The 21,045-nt window shown below is 44.8% G+C and overlaps 1 protein-coding gene and 1 long non-coding RNA gene across 2 annotated transcripts in view; one reads left to right on the top strand and one right to left on the bottom strand.

Annotated features, from left to right (window-relative positions):
* LOC146863787 (uncharacterized) overlaps positions 1-21,045 on the top strand; it is a 160,624-nt gene that overhangs the window by 116,454 nt on the left and 23,125 nt on the right. The window lies entirely within an intron of this gene.
* Positions 17,764-21,045, bottom strand: part of LOC146863786 (uncharacterized) — an 89,462-nt gene continuing 86,180 nt past the window's right edge. The window contains exon 8 of the mRNA XM_085628071.1: positions 17,764-19,005. Within this exon, the coding sequence (XP_085484197.1) occupies positions 18,800-19,005 (206 nt within the window). The 3' untranslated portion in view covers positions 17,764-18,799. The remainder of the gene's footprint in view (positions 19,006-21,045) is intronic.

The raw sequence follows: 21,045 nt of genomic DNA, 5'->3' as shown, positions 1-21,045 counted from the left end.
TTTGTACCCTATGTAAATATGCTCCCTAAAGGTGAACGCAAAGTTCTATAGGTGAGGGGCAAGTCACTAGGAAAACATCATTCAAGTGTTAATAAAGAGCAGTTGGAAAAGTATCTTGCCTCTGGTACAGCCTTATCTGATAGAGATTCTGTAATGCCTCAGATTCCTTACCTTAGAATATTCCCCGTGCGTCAGAGTGGATCCAGAAAATCCTGAGCAGTACCTCTGCACGCCAGATGATGGCGCTGATTGGCTCTGCGTTGGCCACGCTGGAAGTGACAAGTGCTACCCAAGCAAACTGACATCAGTTTCTTTAAGTGACTATTTCCATGCCAGAAGCATGGAGCCAAGTCAGGAGGCTGATTGACCAGTGTGCAGGTACTAAGAGCTTAAAGGGACCCTTATAAGTAGAACAAGCATTTGCAATGCAATAGGTCTCGCATTAGGAAAGTTTGAGCTTTTTGTATTGTAAATTGACTAATTTTTTATTTATGTGTTGGTATTGAAAATATTGAAATTACTAGCTTTCTCATGTACAATGTCAATAGTTTTAACTGTTGCAATTGTGACACCTATAGCATTTGTAATGCAATATGTGTTGTATTTACGTGACTTAGATGTATTGATATTACAAATAACAATGGCTTTTAATTTTTGCAAATAATTAATACTTAAATAAAAGTTAATGTAAATTATAATGGCAATCGTTTAAACTTTTGTTAATAACTCTTGTGAAGATTAGGTTTAGTGTATTTAATTGCGCCTAAAATCCAAGAACAGAAGTTAAATATTATCATTGTTTTTGTGCCATTTGTAATAAAGCCTAAATATTGAGAGAACATAATAGAGCCAGTTGTTGTTGAATGGTTGTACAGATTGATACTGTGGTGGCGGTGAATGATGTTGTGGTGGTGTCAAGTGATGCTGTCGCGTTAATTGATGCTGTGGTAGCGCATAGTGATGTAGTGGTGCCCTTGAGTGATGCTGTGGTGGTGCTAAGTGATGCTGTGGTGATGCGATAGATAGAGCGCAATAGTCCGATAGATAGATAGAGAGTGAGGGCGATAAGAGTGTAATTATGTAGAATATAATTATGTGGCACTGAGTGGTTTTGTGTGGAGTGTATGTTGATTTTAGTGGCGTGTAATTATGTGGCATTGAGTGTATCTGGTATGGATCGTACTCGAGCGCGCTAGATATGTTACGGTCGAATACCCCCTCAGACTACAGTTCCCAGCAACACTATGAGCGCAACACGCCGTACGCAAACAACGGACGTCACACGAGCGCGTCCGCTACTTAGACGCCAGAGCCACAACACAACGCGTCGGAAATTCATTCCAACGGCCGGTGCAGAGCTGCACGCTTACAGTGGGTCTTGTCCCGTCTTTGGCAGAGCGGCAGTTTGTGTGCTATTTCGCTCCTTTGAGAAAAGGACCTCTACGAGACCCGAAGGTCGGGTAAGGGTGCAGTGCACCAACTCCGCGACCGTTCATTGTTAATTTCCCCTGCCCCTACTCCGTTGGAGAGCTCGGAGCTAGCTCATGCGGAGGAAGGGGGGGAACGAATGTCTCCCTGAGTGGTAGTATTGCTGCCACAACTAACCTTGTAAGCTCCTTGAGAAAACGTGCCCAGGCTCACAGCAACTGTGCATAGCGTTTAGCCTAACATTACCTCTTGGTATCTAACGGTACTCCTGTACACCTTGGAATTTGGTAACAACTCTGGTTTGCCTTACGTTTTATTTTGTGGTATATCATTACGAAATTCCTACTACATGAAAACTGGCCTCAGATAGAGGCGGGGCTCTACAATGGCAAAAAGCTCTCTATGTTAACACGTATGTGTCTGTCGTTGTGTTTGTATGTTCTTGACTCCATTCTAACAGGGATTCATCCTAAGGTAGCGGTTTCGCGCTCTCCCTGTGAAGCAAGGTGGAGCCTTGATTGGGGTAGGTGCTGGGAGGGAATGACACCGTAGTATTGAATGCCTAGGGGAGAACCTGTGCTCATTGTTGACACTGTATTATTATCCTATGATGCCCTTATTTCTGTGTATCCATTTATGTAGCAAAACCAACGAGAACATCTGTTAAGAACACCCTCATAGGAGTTACGCCAAAGAAGCCGTTTGTTCTGTTTTCTTTACAGGTATACATCTTTCTATAGAGAATAGGATCATTTATGGGTATGAGCTAAAACGGAGGTCTTACCAAGCGGTAGGGTACTAATCGTGTTCCTTATGTCTTACAGGTCTCCCTCCCTGCTGTCCCCATCCTTTCCTTCCCTCACTTGATCCTCCTAATGACCTGTGCCATTACGGCTAACTAGGCTTGGGTAGATCAAGAGGGGGACCCAAATTAGCAACAATCCGATCCCGAGGGCTGAACCAACGTGACAGTATCTTGCATTGTAATTAATTGGCACTGAGTGTTATTTGGAGTGCATGTGGAATTGAGTGTAGTGTAATTAAGTGGGGTGTAATTATGTGGCACTGAGTGGTATTTGAAGTGTATGTGGCATTGAGTGCTGTGTAATTATGTGGTGTGTAACTATGTGGCACTGATTGGTTTTTGGAGTGTCTGTTGTATTGAGTGCATTGTAGTTGTGTGGAATGTAATTATGTGGCTCTGAGTGGCATTCGGAGTGTATGTTGCCTTGCCTTGTATTTCTATGGTTCCTTAAACCCTTAGAGGCAATTCTTTTATTTTAACTAAAAGGATGGTAGTTAAATGGTGTTTACGGCAGGATGGTCGTTAAATGGTGGCTACGGAGAAGCTGTGTGCTGAAAGGCAACGAGAACACGGGCATGAAAGTGAAAGCGAGGATGAAAATGGAATGAGTGAGGCAGGATGTTAGTTAAATAGTGGTTACGGGGAAGCTGAGTGCTGAAAGGCAAAGAGAACACGGGCCAAAGCTGGAAGAAAACACGAGATGTGAGAGGCATGTGTGTGTGGCAAACACTGGTGGGGCTCAGAGCATTCTGTTGCTGCCTTGATGCCTGTGTGTGTGAGCAGTGGGGATGTGTGTGTGAAGTGCCTAAAGTTGCAAGAAAACATATGGTTATTTAAATCCTTAGACGCAGAATTAATGGAGCTAATGTTATCGACCTAGGAAGGATGAAAAGGTAATGAGCGCGGCATATGTTAACTTTGTAAGCGCAGAAAGCGTGCAGGGCAAACTTATTAACAGACTTCAATGGCATCTTCAGCAACCCACCGAAGTTTGCACATACTAGGAGCAAAAACATCCAAGAATTGATTCGACCCAACATTGAACCACCTATCACAGAGTTTCGGGGGACAATCCCGTCTTAATTGCAGTAACTGTAATAACATTATTAAGGGCAACAAAATCACACATCCCATGAGGGGCACCCCTATTAAACTGCAAGTAAATGCCACTTGTGATACCACCAATGTGGTTTACTCATTGAAATGCCCATGTGGCCTTGTATACGTGGGCAAGACTGAAAGAAAGATTAAGACAAGCATACATGAACACAAGAGCAACATACGCACCAGCAACTTGAAATCGACCATAGCAGCGCACTTTCTTGAGAATCAGCACAACATCGCACAATTGAAATTCATGGTATTGGAGACTGTGGTGAGAAGGGAGGGCAGAGACAATAACGTTTTTCTTTTACAACGTGAAAATCATTGGATTTACAAATTGGAATCTTTGAAACCAAAGGGTCTCAATGACCGCTTGGAATTTGCTTGTTATTTGTGAAAAATGACAATTCTGGTTAATGTGCAGCTGACTCATGTCATCTCTTGTTTATTCATTGTCTACCACATATTTTAATTACAGATCATCTCTTTTCTTTAGTCTGATCATCCACCATCCGCATCTTTTCTAAGTTTCAACACGCAGCATGTTTTTCCACCTTACCGATTTGGTTTATCATGTCTATCACCTTTTTACACTTCACACTACTCGCAATATGGCGCCTGTTGTTAGTAATCATTCTAATACACGTTCGCGGTCCAGCATCTTTTTTATCACTCCCGACATCCGGTCTTTACGGATATCCTCCGTTTTAAGAGCACGCCCCTTGAAGCACCAACAAACTCGATACAGAATCGTTGCTTGACACCATGGTAATCAACAGGTATGAAGCGCTTTTGGTTAGCACGACTTAAAACCGGCGATTTTCATTTAATCACTCTTCTGAGCAATTCGAACCGAAGCATGTTTTCTTTATGTGCCTTTCTAGCACTCACCGGCATGTTTTTCTTCTCGGGAATGGTCAAACGTAGTCACGTTTCACACACTGCATAGGCGTCCTTTATAGAGTTTGGTTTTAAAGGCACTTTTCTTTTAACAAACAAGTCACTGAGCATGATTAACGGCGTTATTTTCAACGAACCTTTCTTTCCAACGAACCTCGTTTTTCACTAATATGGTATCAACACCCATGTAACATACTTTGGTTCTTTTTCATACTGTAATGGCGGATAGCATATGTAGTGATCTGCTTCTAATGTTGTGCAATTCCCTTGCCTTGGTTCTCTGCCTAGTAATGTGATGTCATGTAGAATGTTAGGGATGTTGGGACTTGAAGGGTGGCAGTTGGAGATGGTGGGCTGAGTAGCCAGGAGGCTGCTCCTGGTGGGGCTTACATAAAGACTTACAAAGGAACCTGTATGATGTAACTGAGGAATAAACTACAACTACAAGACCCTGTCTACGAGACTTCTTTTCATTTCTACATTGGCGACGAGGATGGGATTCAAACCCACGCGTGCAAAGCACAATGGATTAGCAGGGTGGACACGTCATCACGCGGCTTTTCACAACGTGATGCAGCCATATTGTCATTTGTTCCTATGGTTACTCAAACACATCGTAATGCCTCGGCTCAAAGATTAATTTACTTTGTGTGGCGCAGACAGTTATGTTTCAGCGGCATTGTAATGGCAGTTCAGAGGATTGTGCTAACTCACACGCATCAACTTTCCCTTAATGCAAATTTCCAAGAAATGAATGGAGGCACTCATGCAGCGACAAGGTGAGATTTGGCATTCAGTTTCTCACACGCTGTTGTTCTGGTCCATGATCAAGTTGCTGTGAAGTTGGCATGTTTTATTTAACACCTTCATGGCAAACTGTTGTTGGAAATGAACAAACGAATTTACAGGTGATCGGATGTGGGTTACATTTCTCTTGTTTGTGAATATGTCACAGTGACAGTGTGAAATCTGTGATAACGGCGCCACCTTGTGGACTTTAAGTATATTATCTGTGGCTCATTTTCGTAGAATAAAGTAGTGAATGGTCACAATCTGGAAAGCCAAGAATCGGAGCAGTGATGGTTGTGATGGTGATGTTCCAAAGCACAAATAGTAGCATCACTGAAGTGTCAAAAGAGGTACCTTATGGATTTTATTCAGAGACTCACAGAGAGTCAAAGAAAATGTTGTCCACGTTTTGTGCACTAATTCACTTTAAGCAAAGAAAAGAAACACGGCGAAACCAGAGACACACGAGTCATTTGAAGAGCTTTGGAAGGAAGATGGTGATGCTTTGAAATGTTAGCGTGCTCACTAGAGCAACACTTTGTAATTTGATTATTTTAAATGTTGTAAAATGTGTTTTGGGGTCTGATGCTTATTTAACACTGCGGGGGTGAATATGAGTTCTTTTATGTATAGAAGGGCATATATTGATATTTCGGCGTATTATGTGAAGTTGTGGGCTGGTTAGGGGGCCGGTGTTATATTTTAGTTGTTCTAGAGTGTGCCCATTATTTAGGCCCACAGTGCTATTTTTGAAGATTGTAGTGTGTAACCATTACTTAGGACCCCAGTGCTATTTGCAGCGTATGGTCATTATTTTCATATGCGCTGCATAGTAGTTTAATGTGTTTTATAGGGAGGAGGATTCCCCCTGTGCAGTAGGTGTAAGTGTGTATGCAGTAGAGGGCATGTAATATTCCCTGGTCCTGCTATTTGTTTAGGGAGGAGAATTTCCCCTTTACATTGTGTTCGGAAGTGGTTGGGATGTATAGGGAGGTGGATTCCCCCTTTACATTAACTGGTCGTAACTGGGATGTAAATGGTATATTACTGTGCATGCAGTAGAAGGCATGGGATATTCCCTGTTATTTGATTATATTTATTTATTTATTTATTTTTACAGTCTATTTCTTGCTTTATTATGATTGTATTACTGTTATTACTTTTTACAATATTATTATTATTACAACAAAAGAAGAGTTTTTCTCATTTCAGTACTGTTGTTATATGGTGTTTATTCTAAGATATTTATCTTCTTTTCCTACGTTTATAGAATTGTATGCTATTTCATTTTGTTAATGTTTAAAGGGGGAAGATATGTAGTGATCTGCTTCTAATGTTGTGCATTTCCCTTGCCTTGGTTCTCTGCCTAGTAATGTGATGTCATGTAGAATATTAGGGATGTTGGGACTTGAAGGGTGGCAGTTGGAGATGATGGGCAGAGTAGACAGGAGGCTGCTCATGGTGGGGCTTACATAAAGACTTACAAAGGAACCTGTATGATGTAACTGAGGAATAAACTACAAGACCCTGTCTACGAGACTTCTTTTCATTGCTACATCATTCTTCTGTGTTTTTACCGTATCTTATGTTTAGGAATTGTTCACCAATACGATGAATCACTGACATTCATGCCCAAACCAGATCTAGATCTTTAGACTTCTCACTTTAACGCACCGTTTCACCACGGGCTCTTACTCTTATTTACCTGCTAGGCATTGTCCTTTTGTCTTTTGTTGAAATGGCATAACCCCTCATTATAACATTTAGTCATACGTATATATATTCCTTTGTTATTTAGATTCCCCTGATGAAGGGCCTGATGATGCCCGAAATGCATTGGGATCACGTCTAATAGTTGAGACGAAGCTTATACAGCGATATCATTTCATTGGGAAGTCTTCAGCATACAACTATATGGATTACTTATAAAGTCTTGCCAATAAACTTTGAGACCAACAGAGCATCAACCTTTTTTGTTTCAACACTTCATTACAACTCTTAATTCGCTTTAGCGAAGATTCAACGGAGCGCCCAGAAGGACGTTGTCTGTTGACAGCCTACGCATGAGAATGTTTCGACATGGAAAGGTGTCATTACGATCAGCAGAAAGGAGGCACAGGTGGAGAGAACTAGTTTGGGAAGAAGGTGCTGTATAGAGGAGGAACAGAAAGCACCAGCGGCTCGTTGAACCTCCTGGCCGATGTGATGGCCACCAATAAGATCAAGCTTTAGAGTTCAACTATGCATAGGTTCAAAGGGTGAACATATTAGGTTAAAACCAAATTAAGGCCCCATTGGGACGTAACGAAAAGTCTGGGGAGAAACATACCTTGAAGACCTTTCAGAAAATGTGTCGCAATGGGTGACTTGAACAGAGGGTGGATCTGGCAAACTCACAAAAGCAGAGCTGGTCAAAAGTTACCCCTAAACTGTGCCTAGAGGAAGACCTTGCCTGGAATTCTACAAAACAAACAGCAACACTTCGGACAAATGCGCAGATAGAGGTTCAACGTGTTAGTGCAACACGCCCCACACGTGTCCCAGCGGCAGGCGTACGCGGTCTTAGCAGATTGACTCCAGGCTGCCAAGAGGACATCACAGACTTTGGGAGAAAGTTCAAAGACTCTCAGCTGTCGCTACTCAATCTCCATCCATGAAGGTGGCGCGTGTGCTGGTTCGGGTGCAGAACCCTGCCCTGTTGCTGCGACAGAAGATCCTCCTGAAAGGGCAGCCTGATCAGAGGACTGATGCTCATTCTCAGGCCAGGATCCCATACTTTCCACAACCAATCTGGAACCACTCAGATGACTCACTCCTGATGATCTTCAGAACTTGGGGTAGGAGCAGTATCGTCAGGAAGCCATATAGGAGACCCGAGCCCCACTCGAGACAAAATGAGTCTACAAACAGGAGCTGCCTTGGAAACTCCAGCACGCAAAAGTGCCTATATTAAGCATCCTTACTCATGTCTAAAACACACAGGTTTCTTAGGGGACATCACTATGGCACACTCGGAACAAAATCACAAAAAATTTTTTTTTCAAAAGGACGAAAAAGTAGTCAAAAAAAGCCTGAAGTAGCTCTCCCGGATCCGTGCTGATCATGCAGAAAGAAACTGATGTCAGCGCACTGGGGTAGCGCCTAAATAGGAACCGTGCATGTCATTTCCAGTGCAGATTCCTACTACGCCTAGCCGAACCATGCCACCGTCCAGTACGCAGAGTTACTGCACATTTTCCTGATACATTATGATACTTGGGGACTATTGTAAGAGTAAGGAATCTGTAACTGGAAACCACTATCAAATAGGCAAGTATATTAAGCAATTGGTCTAAAAATACCTTGTTTATGGACAACACTGTACACTTCTTAAAACCAATACTAATGTGGGAAAGACAATTTGATGGTCAAGCATCTTCTGCTAAACGTAATTATAGTAAGACGTAGTAGGTTAAGTAACAGTTATGATTAATAACTTAACACAGAAGGAAAATAGTGCTGTAGATTCACATGCTGTGCATACTCTTGCATCTAGTTGTGGGCTTGGACGTGTATCACTGGTAATGTGCATCAGCTCAAATTTTTGATATTTCTTTTTCTTCGCACGGCAGGGGATGATGAAAATACTGCGAAGACACAGAAGGCCAGGTGAAAATTAAGAAATGACTTCTGATGGAAGTATAAGCGAGGCTAGACTTCGTATGAAGCACATAGACTGTTTGGGACTGCTGCCTTGAGCAGATTGATGAGCCTGGGAACACAGTAGTGCAGAAAACGTTTTCATTAAGCTGCATAGCAGTCACGTTGTAGATCTGTGTGCCTCCTTTAGAGTCGTCATGCATCTGGAGGCAAATTTATACTTCTACGCTTTTCAGGTTTCTCCTGTTGTGCCTTATCTTGTTTGGGAGTGGGTGCAGAGGGCAAAACTGTAGTTGGTGCAGTTGCTTCGGGGACCAAAATAGATCCCAGAGCGTCTGCAGTCACCACTGAGCCATTTATGTTGTGCATGGGTTTTGGGAGAGGAATTGTACGGGTTCTTTTGTTCCCTTCCAGTCGTTTATCATTTAAGATCGGCGGTTTTTCCACCGAAATAATCTCATTATTTGCCCTTTTTTCCTGGCTGCACTGCTGTGTCTTTACTTCTTTCTGCAGCATCAAAAGTAGCTTCTCTATACCATAGAGTCTCTCTTGTATGGGAGCAAGTAAGGATTTGATTAATGTTGACAGGGTATGTATCATAGAATCCTCCCTATCTGCATAATCAACTAGACTATTATCTATAGTACTCTCATCAAGAACGTCGGCTAATGACTCATCTGGTAGAGTGGCATCTATCATAGGCAAGGACAATTTCTTGCGGCTGGCGACTTCTTTTTCAGATTCTATCCCAATTTCATTTATCGCAGGGTCTTTAGTACCACCCTTCTTAGTCGGTTTTGGCTTTACTTTCTTAGATATTAACTTAGTGTTTTTTGCAAATTTTTTTGAAATTGCCCCCTGCCTTTTTCCTTTTGGTTTTCTTTTTATAACCTCAACCTGAGTGTCCAAATGTACCCCTATCATAGTTTCTTCCGCAGATTTTTATAATTCAAGACCTCTAATGCTTGGATTCTGTGGGGCCAAGTCAGTAACAACACTATTATGTACCTCCGCATATACTTGCAGTAGGGGGGATTTAGGTAGAACATTTTCAGGACTACGTGCCGCGGCTATGTTGCCCATCGATGATCTCTTGGCAAAGGCTAAATCTTGAGATACCCTTCTCTCCATTAGTACTATCCCTTGATCTATCAGGGAATTAGTACGTACAGTAAAATCATCAAGTGTTCCCGTCAACTTATTTCCCCCAGTCACGATCTTACTTCTAGTTTCCCGCATAGTCATTTTGTACGGGCTATATGCGAGGAAAGATTATGTAACTGTTAGTGTATAAAGTAGTCAAGTTATCCCAAAACACTAAATCAGGATCACAGTACACATGTATAACTATATGACAAACAGGACGGAATATCATAAAAACAACACTTCAGCAGTACCCAATCACTGCCAACCACACAATGTATGGTGTGCGGGACTGTCTGATAATAAACCTTAATCTATAGGCGTCCCAGTGCTTCTAAAAGAGCCTCCGAGAAACTGTCCTTTGCCCAGGCTCGGGTTGGCGACGCAAAGCGAGCCTTTCCTCTTTATGCGCCTCCGGACGTGTTAGTGGGCGGCAGTCTAGTGTAACGCTAGCGTCGCTGGGAGCTGTAGACCCATCCAACTGCGGCCAAGATTTCTGATGGTAGCTTAGGAGAACTACAGCATTACCAGCCCAGGTAGAGGTACAGTCAGCAATAGCCAGATAACTCCGTGCTCGCTTGTATTTCAAAAATAGTTGGCAGTCATTACACAACGAGTCTATAATGGTCTTTCCCCCCGGCAAGCTTTAGGACATCTTCCCTGGACTTGGACTTGAAATGATCTTTTCACTGACCTTCAAGGTGGTGTTTGATGTCGTGGTTGACAGAGGGTGGGCCCGTCCCGGCCTCCTCCGGTCTCGAACGGGCTAAAACGGGCCCGCCCTTGGCCCGGCACGTCCCGCGCAGCGGGCCTCCGCGGTGTTTGTAGGCGCCACCTGGCACGTTCACGGCGGCACCTCGATGCGCCGCCGCTGGGGCTGCCGGGAGTTAGAGTCCCAGGGCGGCGACGCGGTGGATTGCACCCGCTGCTGCTTCCGACGGTTTATGGCTCCCCTTATGACTCCTGGCGGTGGCGGCAGTATAGGAATCGATATGGGCCAAGTAAGGTAGGTCTCTGCTGAGTCGTCATGCCCTTTGGAAGTAAGGTTGAGGTAGCCAAATTCTAGGACCTCTGCATCCAAATCACAAGATTTAGCTGCTTGGGGTTCGGGTGCCTGACTGTGCCCTGGCTCTGTGCAAGAGAGTCTGGTCAGCTGGGAAGCGCCTTGTGGGAGACTAGAGACAGGTCAAGCAGGGTGTTGACCAGGGCTGTCTAGCCCATGTGGGAGCCAACATGAGAGTGAGGGATGTTACCTGAAGCTTCTGAACTATGAACACGAGAAACGTGAGGTAGGAAAGCACAGGCAAATACCCCCAAACAGTTCATCAACAGTGCATTGCCCATTGATTGTGGGTACTGGAGGCAAAACATAGTCATTTTGCATTTTCTGCAGTGGTGAAGAGGTCTCCATCATGAAATCCCCAACAACGCAAGTACAGGAGTAGAACTTGCGTATGGGGTTTCTGTAGGTAGAACACGGCGGCAATGTCTGTGCAAATGAGAAGCACCTTATATCGAATGTGAGAGATGAATGCTTTGCATACTAGCCGAGTCACCGGCAGCTCCAAGTAGTTTATGTGGAGACCCTGTTGAAGAGGCCCCCATATACCTTGAACAGCTAAATGCTGAAAATGCACCCCCACAGTGGTATGTAACTTAAGATTATACCAATTACTGTATTGTGCCTACTTAACGAATGGGCACCATAACTGATATATATATATATATATACACACACACACACACAATTCATTTAAGGTGTCTTCTGTTTATATTTTGCATGCCGAGGATGACCCTGCTATAAATACCTATGTGCAGTGGTCGAAATATCGACAAATAACATATTTTGAGAAATTGATGGTGGATACCAACACTTGTTTTATGGGTGTCGACTTCAAATAATCTATTATCCCGATCAGCAACATGTATATATATTTCAACATAGCACGTATGCACTTTTGATTCACCTTCTATCACTTTCACTGCGCCATCACCTTTTAGGAGCACCTTGTTTCTAAGAAAAATATAAACATTGGATTGTGTATATATTTAACAGTGGGATATGTATTAATAAATGCACTTAACGCATAACTGAAACTCATTCATTTGAGAAATTTTATTCTATCCCTTGTGCGATACTATTGCTGTGGAAGTCAAGGGCTACACTTCCCCCGCAGGGACCATTTTTTGTGAATAATTTGTCCGGCCCAGGTCCCTGAGTTGCCCCTTTTGTTCTGTAGGGTGGATAGGGATGGCAAAGTAGGCATCCTTCAGGTGAATGGCAGTCATTAAGCCTCCTTGCTGCAGTAGAGGGATGACACCCTGGAGAGTCACCATGTGGGATGTACTTGTTGAGGGCTTGAGGTAGAGTAGGGGCCTGAGAGACTAGTTTTTCTTGGAGATTAGAAAGTGCAGACAGTACACTCTCTTGTCTGGCTGGTGTGGCGGCAAGGGCTCTATGGCCCCCGAATGAGTGACATTACTTCCTCCTGGAGGAGGTGCTTGTGGCCTGGCAAGCAGTAACCCTGGCCTCTGATGGCAAGGACTCACTGATTTGAGATGGTCTCCAGCCACCGTGAATGTAACCCCTGTAGTCTTACCCTGACCGGTGTAGTGTGACCTGAGGTTGGGTGGGATCAGTAAGTGTAAACGGGTCACTGTTTGGTAGGGGAGGCTACCTTAGCAGCACCCTTCCCTCTACCTGGGAGTTGTTACCCCTGTAACCCTCCTTAGAATCCGGGTTTGCTAGCTCCGCTTTGGGGAGCTGGACTTGGCACTTTTACATTACTGGGTTCTGCACAATGAACCTTGTGGTGATATCGTACTGAGTTGAGTCATGGAAGAAGCAACCACAAATTCAGTCTTGGGAGGATTGAGCTTTAAAACTTCCAAGCTTAGATCATGAAGAGGGTGTGGCCCATGCAGATTCCAGACACAAAGGAGGACTTTGGATAGAACTAAATTGATGCCTTTTATAGTCTTGGCAACATGAAAGGCATAACCAATAGGAAGGCGCTACGCAAATACAGGAGTGGTGCAGTACCCAGGAAGTTAATCTGATGTGGAGAAACTATGATTTGTTCCACATAGATGATCTGATGTATGCCACCCATTACTTCAATTGTTCAGGAGTGCATTGCTGCACTGGTCTATTATCCTGGACTGATAACTCTGAATGAGAGCATTGCTCTTCATTTTGCCTTACATCTGGCTGCCAACTGGCTTCTCCAAACTCTTTTCCAGTGATAGTAGGCAGAAGACCCGGCATTAGTTAACAAATCTAAAACCAGGATACTGCGAGTGACCCTTTGTATTGAAAGCTTGCACTCAGTTTCACTAAAGGGGCAAGCTTTATCTAAGATGACAACATAAACATAAGAATAATGTTACTTACCCTGTAAGCGTCTGTTCGTGGCATGTACTGCTGTAGATTCACATGCTTTGCATACTTCTGCCATCTAATGTTGGGTCCGGATGAGTGCAAGCTGATGTGGGAATTTCCTGCTTCCTCGCAGTAGTGATTACTAAGGAGTCTGGTGGAAGTTGGCCCCTAATGTAGATGGGGAAGCCTCAAACTTTTTGTCCACCCTCGGTGTAATGACTCTCTAGCCCAAATAGGGTCTTTAAAAATATCTGCTGTATGCCTAAGCATGCTCTTAAGCATTGGAAGGAACTATGTGGACCGGTGAGTGGAAGAGAGGGGTTTGAACAGAAAATCCTCCTGTAGGGGTCCTTATAAAGGTCCACCTGATGGAAAAGGTCAGCTATCGCTATAAGCTCCTGATATGTTGGAGAGTCACCAGGAGGGGAAAGTCTGAGAGGATGGAGGTCTGGGGCCCCAGGGGGCCTATGTCATGGATATTCTAGGGGTTGGTATGTGGATAAGTGCTAAAAGTGTCCTGCCCCCACCAGGTCCTGCTATGTAAGAGGGTGGAGACCCCCCTGAGGTGAAATGTCACGTAGATTCTCCAAAGAGTGAGTTGGGGAGGGTGAAGGTGGTATAGGTGATGGTGGTGCAAGAAGTAAAGGACTGGATGCCATGTCTGCCTTCTTGCGAATTTTGACAGGAACTGGAGTGTCCAGATGTTCTTGGCAGGACAACTGTAGTTTGGGTGGTAGAGGAGCTGATGTCAAACAGCGGGTAAAAATTCGATCTGAATGACTGGATAACAATTTGTTTTTCTTTGAGTCCAATTGTTGCAGTTGATGGAGGATAGGCTCCACTGGTCTGCTGGAATCAGGCTTTAAAATTGGCTAGGACATATTCAGATCCGAAAGTAGTTTTGGTACCAAAGCGCTGGTTTGTGTCTAAGCAAAGGCTGGATGTAGGCTCGTCACCGAAGGTCGGGTTGGGTGGATGCGAGGGGGGGCAACATTTGGACTGAGACTGAGGTGGTCGATGACGAAGGTTTCAGTTTGGCATTCTTTTTTGGCGCAGAGAGACCAAGAGCCTACGTCTGTGCTGCACAGGGGCTGAATGTCCTAATAAAAGTCTGCTTGTAATGGAGTGAAGAGGGAGGGTGTTAGACTTGGGGGGTCTCTAGTTGGCACAGGTATGCACTTGTGACAAATAGGGACCCTCTCCTCTAGTCAGGGTAAGGGGTACACTCCTAAAATAACCCCTGCTCACCCCCTTGGTAGCTTGGCACGAGCAGACAGGCTTATCTCAGAGGCAGTGTAACCAAGTGACAACACTACAGACAGACACCACACAGGTTTTATATCAAAAATAAGTATTCTTTATATAGATTTACCACAAGACCATTTAACGACAAAAACACACAATACTGTTACTTTTGGATGGTAGGATTTTGCTTAGTTCTCTTAAATGCGACACTTTAAGTCAATGTACCTTTTAGATGCGACACGCAGGGCAACGAAAGTGTTGCAACGATGTCGATGCGATTAAGTTTTTGTCTCAAAGAAATAAAGACGTGAAGATCTTCCAGATGCGTTACGCTTCTCCGATGTTGCGAGAAGACTCGACGCATCAGCTGCAGCGGCGACACCCTTTACGCGATGCGACGACAGCGGCCTTGGCAGCGACACTCTTCTCCGATGTTGCGAGACGCTTCCGCTCGATGCGATGCTGCAGCGGTGACACCCCTTTACGTGATGCGACGACAGCAGCTCCGACAGCGGCACGCTTCTCCGTGGATGCGAGGTGCTATTCTTGATGCGGAGCAATGCGACAACTATGATGGCGACATGCTTCTTCCTCGATGCGAGGCTCTTCTCTTGATGCGGTGCAATGCATCAGCTACGATGGCGACACGCTTCTTCGGCGTTGCGAGACACTTCCTGGATGATGCGAGACGCTTCTGCGAGATGCGACGACAACAGCTCCGACGGCGGCACGCTTCTTCTTGAGTCGCGCTTCCAACTCCTTGCGACACGCAGTCCCTCAGAAGGCCCAACAACAGCAGCAGGCACTTCCAAAGAACTCTGGGGAGCTGGGAGGTGAAGTCTGTTGTTCCTGAGACTTCAGCAGGAGGCAAGCTCTTTTCCAAGCCCTTGGAGATCCTTCACAGGTTGAGCAAATGTACACACAAAGTTCCTTTCTCCTCTCTTTGGCAGTAAAGCAACCACTGCAGGCCAATCCCCCAGGTACAGAGATAGTTTCCTCCTCAGCTTCTTCTGGTTCCTCCCTCAGCAGAGGTTCTTTTTGTTTCCCCAAAGTGATCTAAGTTCTTGGGATCAGGGTCCCAATATTTATACCCAGAAATCCTTTGTCCTCTGAAGGCAGAGGGGCCTTTGCCCAGTCCAAACCAGTTCCTGAGCACTCTGTTTACCAGACTTCTCCTTTCCTTTCACAGTGCAGGGCAGAAACATTAGACGCCCCACAGAAGGCGGAGGCAGCATTGTGGAAGGCAAGTACAGCTCTCGAGCACCTTGTTGACAGGATTCCTGCTCTTCATTCACTGCAGGGCAGAGACATCAGCCGCTCCCCAGGAGGTTGAGCCAGCATTGTGGTAGGCAGGCACAGCCCTATTCAGGTCCCAGGTGCAACTCCTCCCACCCATCTGGATGCAATTCTCTCTATTCACCACTGGGACACCTCACCCTGTCTCCTGGAATTCCCCAGCCCTGTCACTCAAACTCCAGACAAAGGAATACACAAAGCCTAGCAGAGGTAGGTTTGAATGGTTAGACAAGAAAATGCCTACTTTCTAAAAGTGGCTTTTTCAAACACAGAATGTTAAAACCAACTTTACTAAAAGATGAATTTTATCATCCTGAGTTCAGGCATACTAAATTTGAATTTCTACCATGTTCCCAGAGTCAGTTAGGATAATCAAACTGCCCATTCTGGCCTATGGAGAACAGGTAGCCATGCAATAGTGAAAAACTAAAATGGCTGTAATTCACTATTAGAACATGCCACACACCAGGGCATGTCCTACCTTATCCTTAAAATGCACCCTGTCCTTGGGCCTACCATAGGGGTGTCTGATATGAAGAAAAGGGAAGGTTTAGGAACTGGCAAGTGGGTGCACTTGCCCAGTCAGCATGACAGTACCAGACTGCACGCAGGCTCTGCAATGGCAGACCTTAGACACATGTTTACAGGCTGCTTCAGTGGGTGGCACAACCAGTGCTGCAAGCCCACCAGCAGTATTTGGATTTACAAGCCCAGGGCACTCCTGGTGCACTGTACTAGGGTCTGACAGGTAAACCAAACCAACCAATCATGGAATCACTAATTTGTACAATAATTTACAATAGTGAGAGCATATGCACTTTAGCACTGATTAGCAGTGGTAAAGTGGCCAGAGTCATAAAACAGCCAACAGGTCAGAAAAAATATAGGAGGAAGTCAAAAAGTTCAGGGTTGACCCTGCAAAAAGGGCCAAGCCCAACAGAGGGGGAACTGTACTTACAGAATGTTGAGCAGGTGTAATGCCCTTCATTTCCTGGGTGACTTCAAAGTCTGATCTGGAGCTGCCACCGACAGAAAAAGTCTCTTCCTGTGCAGCCGATGGTTGAGGGTGATCCTCAGATTAGACGTCGCTGTGCTCCTCCACGACATCTCGCGCTAATTGCGCGATATTCTCGAAGCGTTTTCTTGGACCAGAAGGAGCGGCACATGCCGCAATCGGTCTCACTGTGATCTGGTGACAAAATTACAGACCTAATGTAAGTCAGTCCGAGGGAACTTCGCATGGCAGCGAGGACAGTAACGGAAGGGTGTCTGTTCCATCACCAGCAAGGCATTCTTGATAGACGCGATGGAGACTGAAGGAGGCCTGAAGGGCAAGGCCCTGCGCTAGCCGCATTTGAGACTAACTTGCTCGATAGAAAGTGCATACAACGATATTCAAGGGAAACTGGAAACATGATCAGAAACAATACTGGGGAAGGTTATCAATGAACCAAAAAGAACACCACAGTGTCAGACAGAAGTGCGGCACACACGACTGATCCAGATGGTGGAAAGAAGACAATCTAACAATTGAGTCGATGCCCAAGCGCATTATGACCAGGAGTCGCCGCTCTACCTCGTGACTCGAAAGACTTCTTCGAAGAAAAAACTTGCACACATACAGACCTAACAATAGATGGCAGAAGCATGCAAAGCATTTATATCTACAGACACACGTGCCTCGAACATGCGAGTTATCAATCCATACAAAACATGCACAACAAAAGACACTGGAAAACAAGTTCCCACTAGCTACTACATTATATCCAATTCAAGTTGATGTGTTTGGCCAAAGACTTTTGAAAGCTATTTTGATTCATAACTTTGAGATCCTTGTATAATCCTTGTATACACGGGCGATACCTTCTATGCCTCTCAGGCTACCTACTCAACATGAAGCAGATAGTTACTTGTGAGTCCTTGTGCACCTTCTCTGAGTGCGAGAAGCTTTAGGCACAAAACCCAGTCAGACATAGACCACGTCTCCAGCAATCCTATAAGTAAAAAGACACAAAATCAAACATTGACAGCATTTTTCTTACTATACATTAGACATAAATGCATTTATTTTGCTGCAGCCCATTTTAGCTAAATTTGATCGTGCAGTTTTTTCCTCTATCCAAACACCTTGAGCTACAGTAGACGCAGCAGCATTTTAACCTCAACTCTCAGACCCACCATAGAAAACATGGTGTGGATTGCATCCATGGCTCTTCTGCTTCTCAGCCCAGCAGAGGCTCACATTCACAGTATTGAAATTGAGACTACATAGATGCAAATTGTCTTGTTAGGGACGGTCAAGCATGAATACAAGAAAACATGTAAAAAACGTCTGTGGATTGAGGTAGTTAAAAGATGACAAATGCATGCACATTAATAACCACCTAAAACCTTAGTTACCACCACAACTACAAAAATGTGTTTAATACTAAACAAATGATTGATTGATTATTGGGGTAGTTATTCCAACTAAACTGTATTTACAAATGAAAGTTCTGTTCTTGAAACACCAGATTACCTCATTGTTTTTGTTTTTTTAGATGTTTAGTTTTTCTTGAGAAACAATACTGCCAATGGTCTAATTAGCAATCATTTGTCTTGAGTTACTCAGTTTATGCTCTCTATGCCGCAAAGCACAATGTGATGCCACAGAAACTGGAAAGCATTTCCTGCAAATGTCATTTATTTTACGGACTTGACTAGGTGCCTTTTTTGAGGGGGAAGAAAGGTCAGAGGGCGAAGCAGTCAGAAATGGGAGGATAGTGACTGGTATCCTCAACATAATTATTATTCACACAATTATATATCTTATTTAGGCTTGAAATGTAAGGTTAGTTCTCTGTACATCTTCTCCCATCTTGTTGGACAGCCAAGCTATAAAAGGATTGAGTTCTTTAGGTATTCCTTTAGGATGCATAGCTTGCAACTACATGTGAGTGCTCAGCGAGGACTTGTATACTATTTAGGTGCATTCTTTCCATAGCGTCATAGTTCCATCACTGTCCCAAACACCAGCTCCCCTCTTGAAGATCTGCGCCATCAGATCCTAATGGAGTCTCTTGGGGTCCTTACTGGATATCATCACAGTTATGTACCCGGATGAGGAGCTCATGCAGAGTTTCCCCTACATGAACTAGGTTATCAGAGATGAGGTGTAGGTGAGTGACTGTGTCACTGGCGAGGCTCTCAAGGAGCACCTGCTGCTGTTGGGATGTCTGCAGGAGCTGTGCCAAGATCTGCTGCATGTTCTGGAGCAAAGACACCACTGCTGGGGCTGAGGAGCAAAGACAACAAACCAAAAGTAAGCTTAGTAATTTATGCAGTTACGATCTGTGAAATTAAAACCTGCAGCATGAATGATGAATACAAACAACTGAGAAATACAAAAAAAACTTTCACCACCACCTTCTTGGCTCGACTTGAATATGCACGAACGGATAAGTTACTTACCTTTGGTAACGCCTTATCTGGTAGACAAGATCTAGCCGCAGATTCCCTAACATAGACTTTTCCAGGCGTCTGGTTGGATCAGGAAGACTTTTGCTCGAGCAATATACTTGATCGCCGGTAGGTGGTGTCGGTTGGCTCCACGGGACGTTGGTGTCCGCGCCAGTAATTACGTCCACGTCACCTATATAGGCACCACCTCAGCAAGCATACACCAGTTACTTTTCACACATTTTCACGCCAGGAGCATGGAGACATGAAGTGAACTGACTGTGGTGGTGTGTTTAGAACAACTAGGTCCGTGAAAGGGATCATCCTTGACCCTAAAAAACCTGTCTCCCGTGCGGGAGGATGGGTAGGTTGGTAAGGAACCTGCGGCTAGATCATTCCTCTACCAGATCCGGCATTTCCGGAGGTAAGTAACACGTCCTTCTGATAGAGACATGTAGCCGTAGATTCCTTACCTTAGAAAGATACCAAAGCAATACCATACCTGGAGGAGGGACTGCGGACAAGACTAGACCAGGAAGTCCTGCAGGGCAGAGGGGTCAAAAAGGCCGTCCCTGTGGACTTGACTGTCCAGGCAGTAGTGCTCACAGAACGTGTGTAGTTATGCCCATGTTGCTGCCTGCCAAATGTCAAGGACTGGAACACCACTTTGCAACACTGTGGATGCAACCTTAGGTCTGGTGGAATGAGCTCTTGAGTCTTCAGGAGGCTGTTTCGTGGCCAGAGTGTAGTACATTTTGATGCAGAGGATGACCCATCCCGAGACAGTCCTCTTCTGCACCACGCAACCATTCTTTTTCCAGCATACCCCACGAACAGTTGGTCGACCACCCGGAACTCTTTAGTGCGGTCAAGGAAGAACGACAATGCTCTTTTTGGGTCAAGACGGTGGAGTCGCTCCTCTTTAGAGTGGTGCAAAGGAGCATAGAAAGTGGGCAAGGGGAAGGATTGCCCCAAGTGGAATGGATTTACTACTTTTGGAAGTTGTCCGCCCTGGCGTTCAGGAAACCTGGCAAGTGTTGCACCACCAGGGATATGCCTTGCTGATCCAGCCATGCCCCGAGACGCAAGGCCTCTTGACAATGGGTCCACAACCTTGTTTGTTGCAGTATCACATGGCAGTGGTTTTGTCCGTGAACACCTGAACCAGCTTTCCCTTGATGGAAGGAAGAAAAGCTTTCAATGCCAAGTGAATCGCTTGGAGCAAGATGATGTGGAGCCCGAATGCTGCCGGAGACCAGAGTCCTCAGATCTCTACCTCTCCCCAGGAGTGATGCATCTGTCACTACTGTGTGATCTGGTTGGAGAAGGGAGAGAAGTCTGCCTCTGACCCCAATCACGGTTGGTGAGCCACCACTGCAGGTCCTGTGCAGCTCTCTCGACGATCTGGAACATGTCAGAAAGATTCCCCTGATGCTGCGCCCACTGGAACTTCAGGTCCCACTGCAGAGCCCACATACGCCATCTGGCTTGTGTCACTAGCAGGATGCAGGAGGCCATGAGACCCAGCAGCCTCAGAGTCAGTCTCACCAGTCTTTCGCATTTGACAAACAAGAAATCTATAGTGGACAGCTAAGGGCTAGCTAACCGCAGCACCAGTAAAATCCCTGAAAATTGATAAATTGACCACCTCTTCTGGGTTAGCTGCCCGACAATCCAATTATACAAATAATACAACAAAAGATAGACACAACCTTCTACAACCATTTACTTAAGAGTTACAGAAATTTTTCCCACATGATAAAACAACAAGACTCCAGATACCCTCAACTGGTGTTCTTAAAACTCAATTCGTTTTTAGTCCTTCAACTGCTTTAATAGAATATGGTCAACTCGTATCGCTCATACACCATGAGCT

The sequence above is a fragment of the Triturus cristatus genome, chromosome 2_1 (assembly GCF_964204655.1).
Source record: "Triturus cristatus chromosome 2_1, aTriCri1.1, whole genome shotgun sequence".
Classification (NCBI taxonomy): Eukaryota; Metazoa; Chordata; class Amphibia; order Caudata; family Salamandridae; genus Triturus; species Triturus cristatus.
This window is presented reverse-complemented; position numbering and strand designations above follow the sequence as displayed.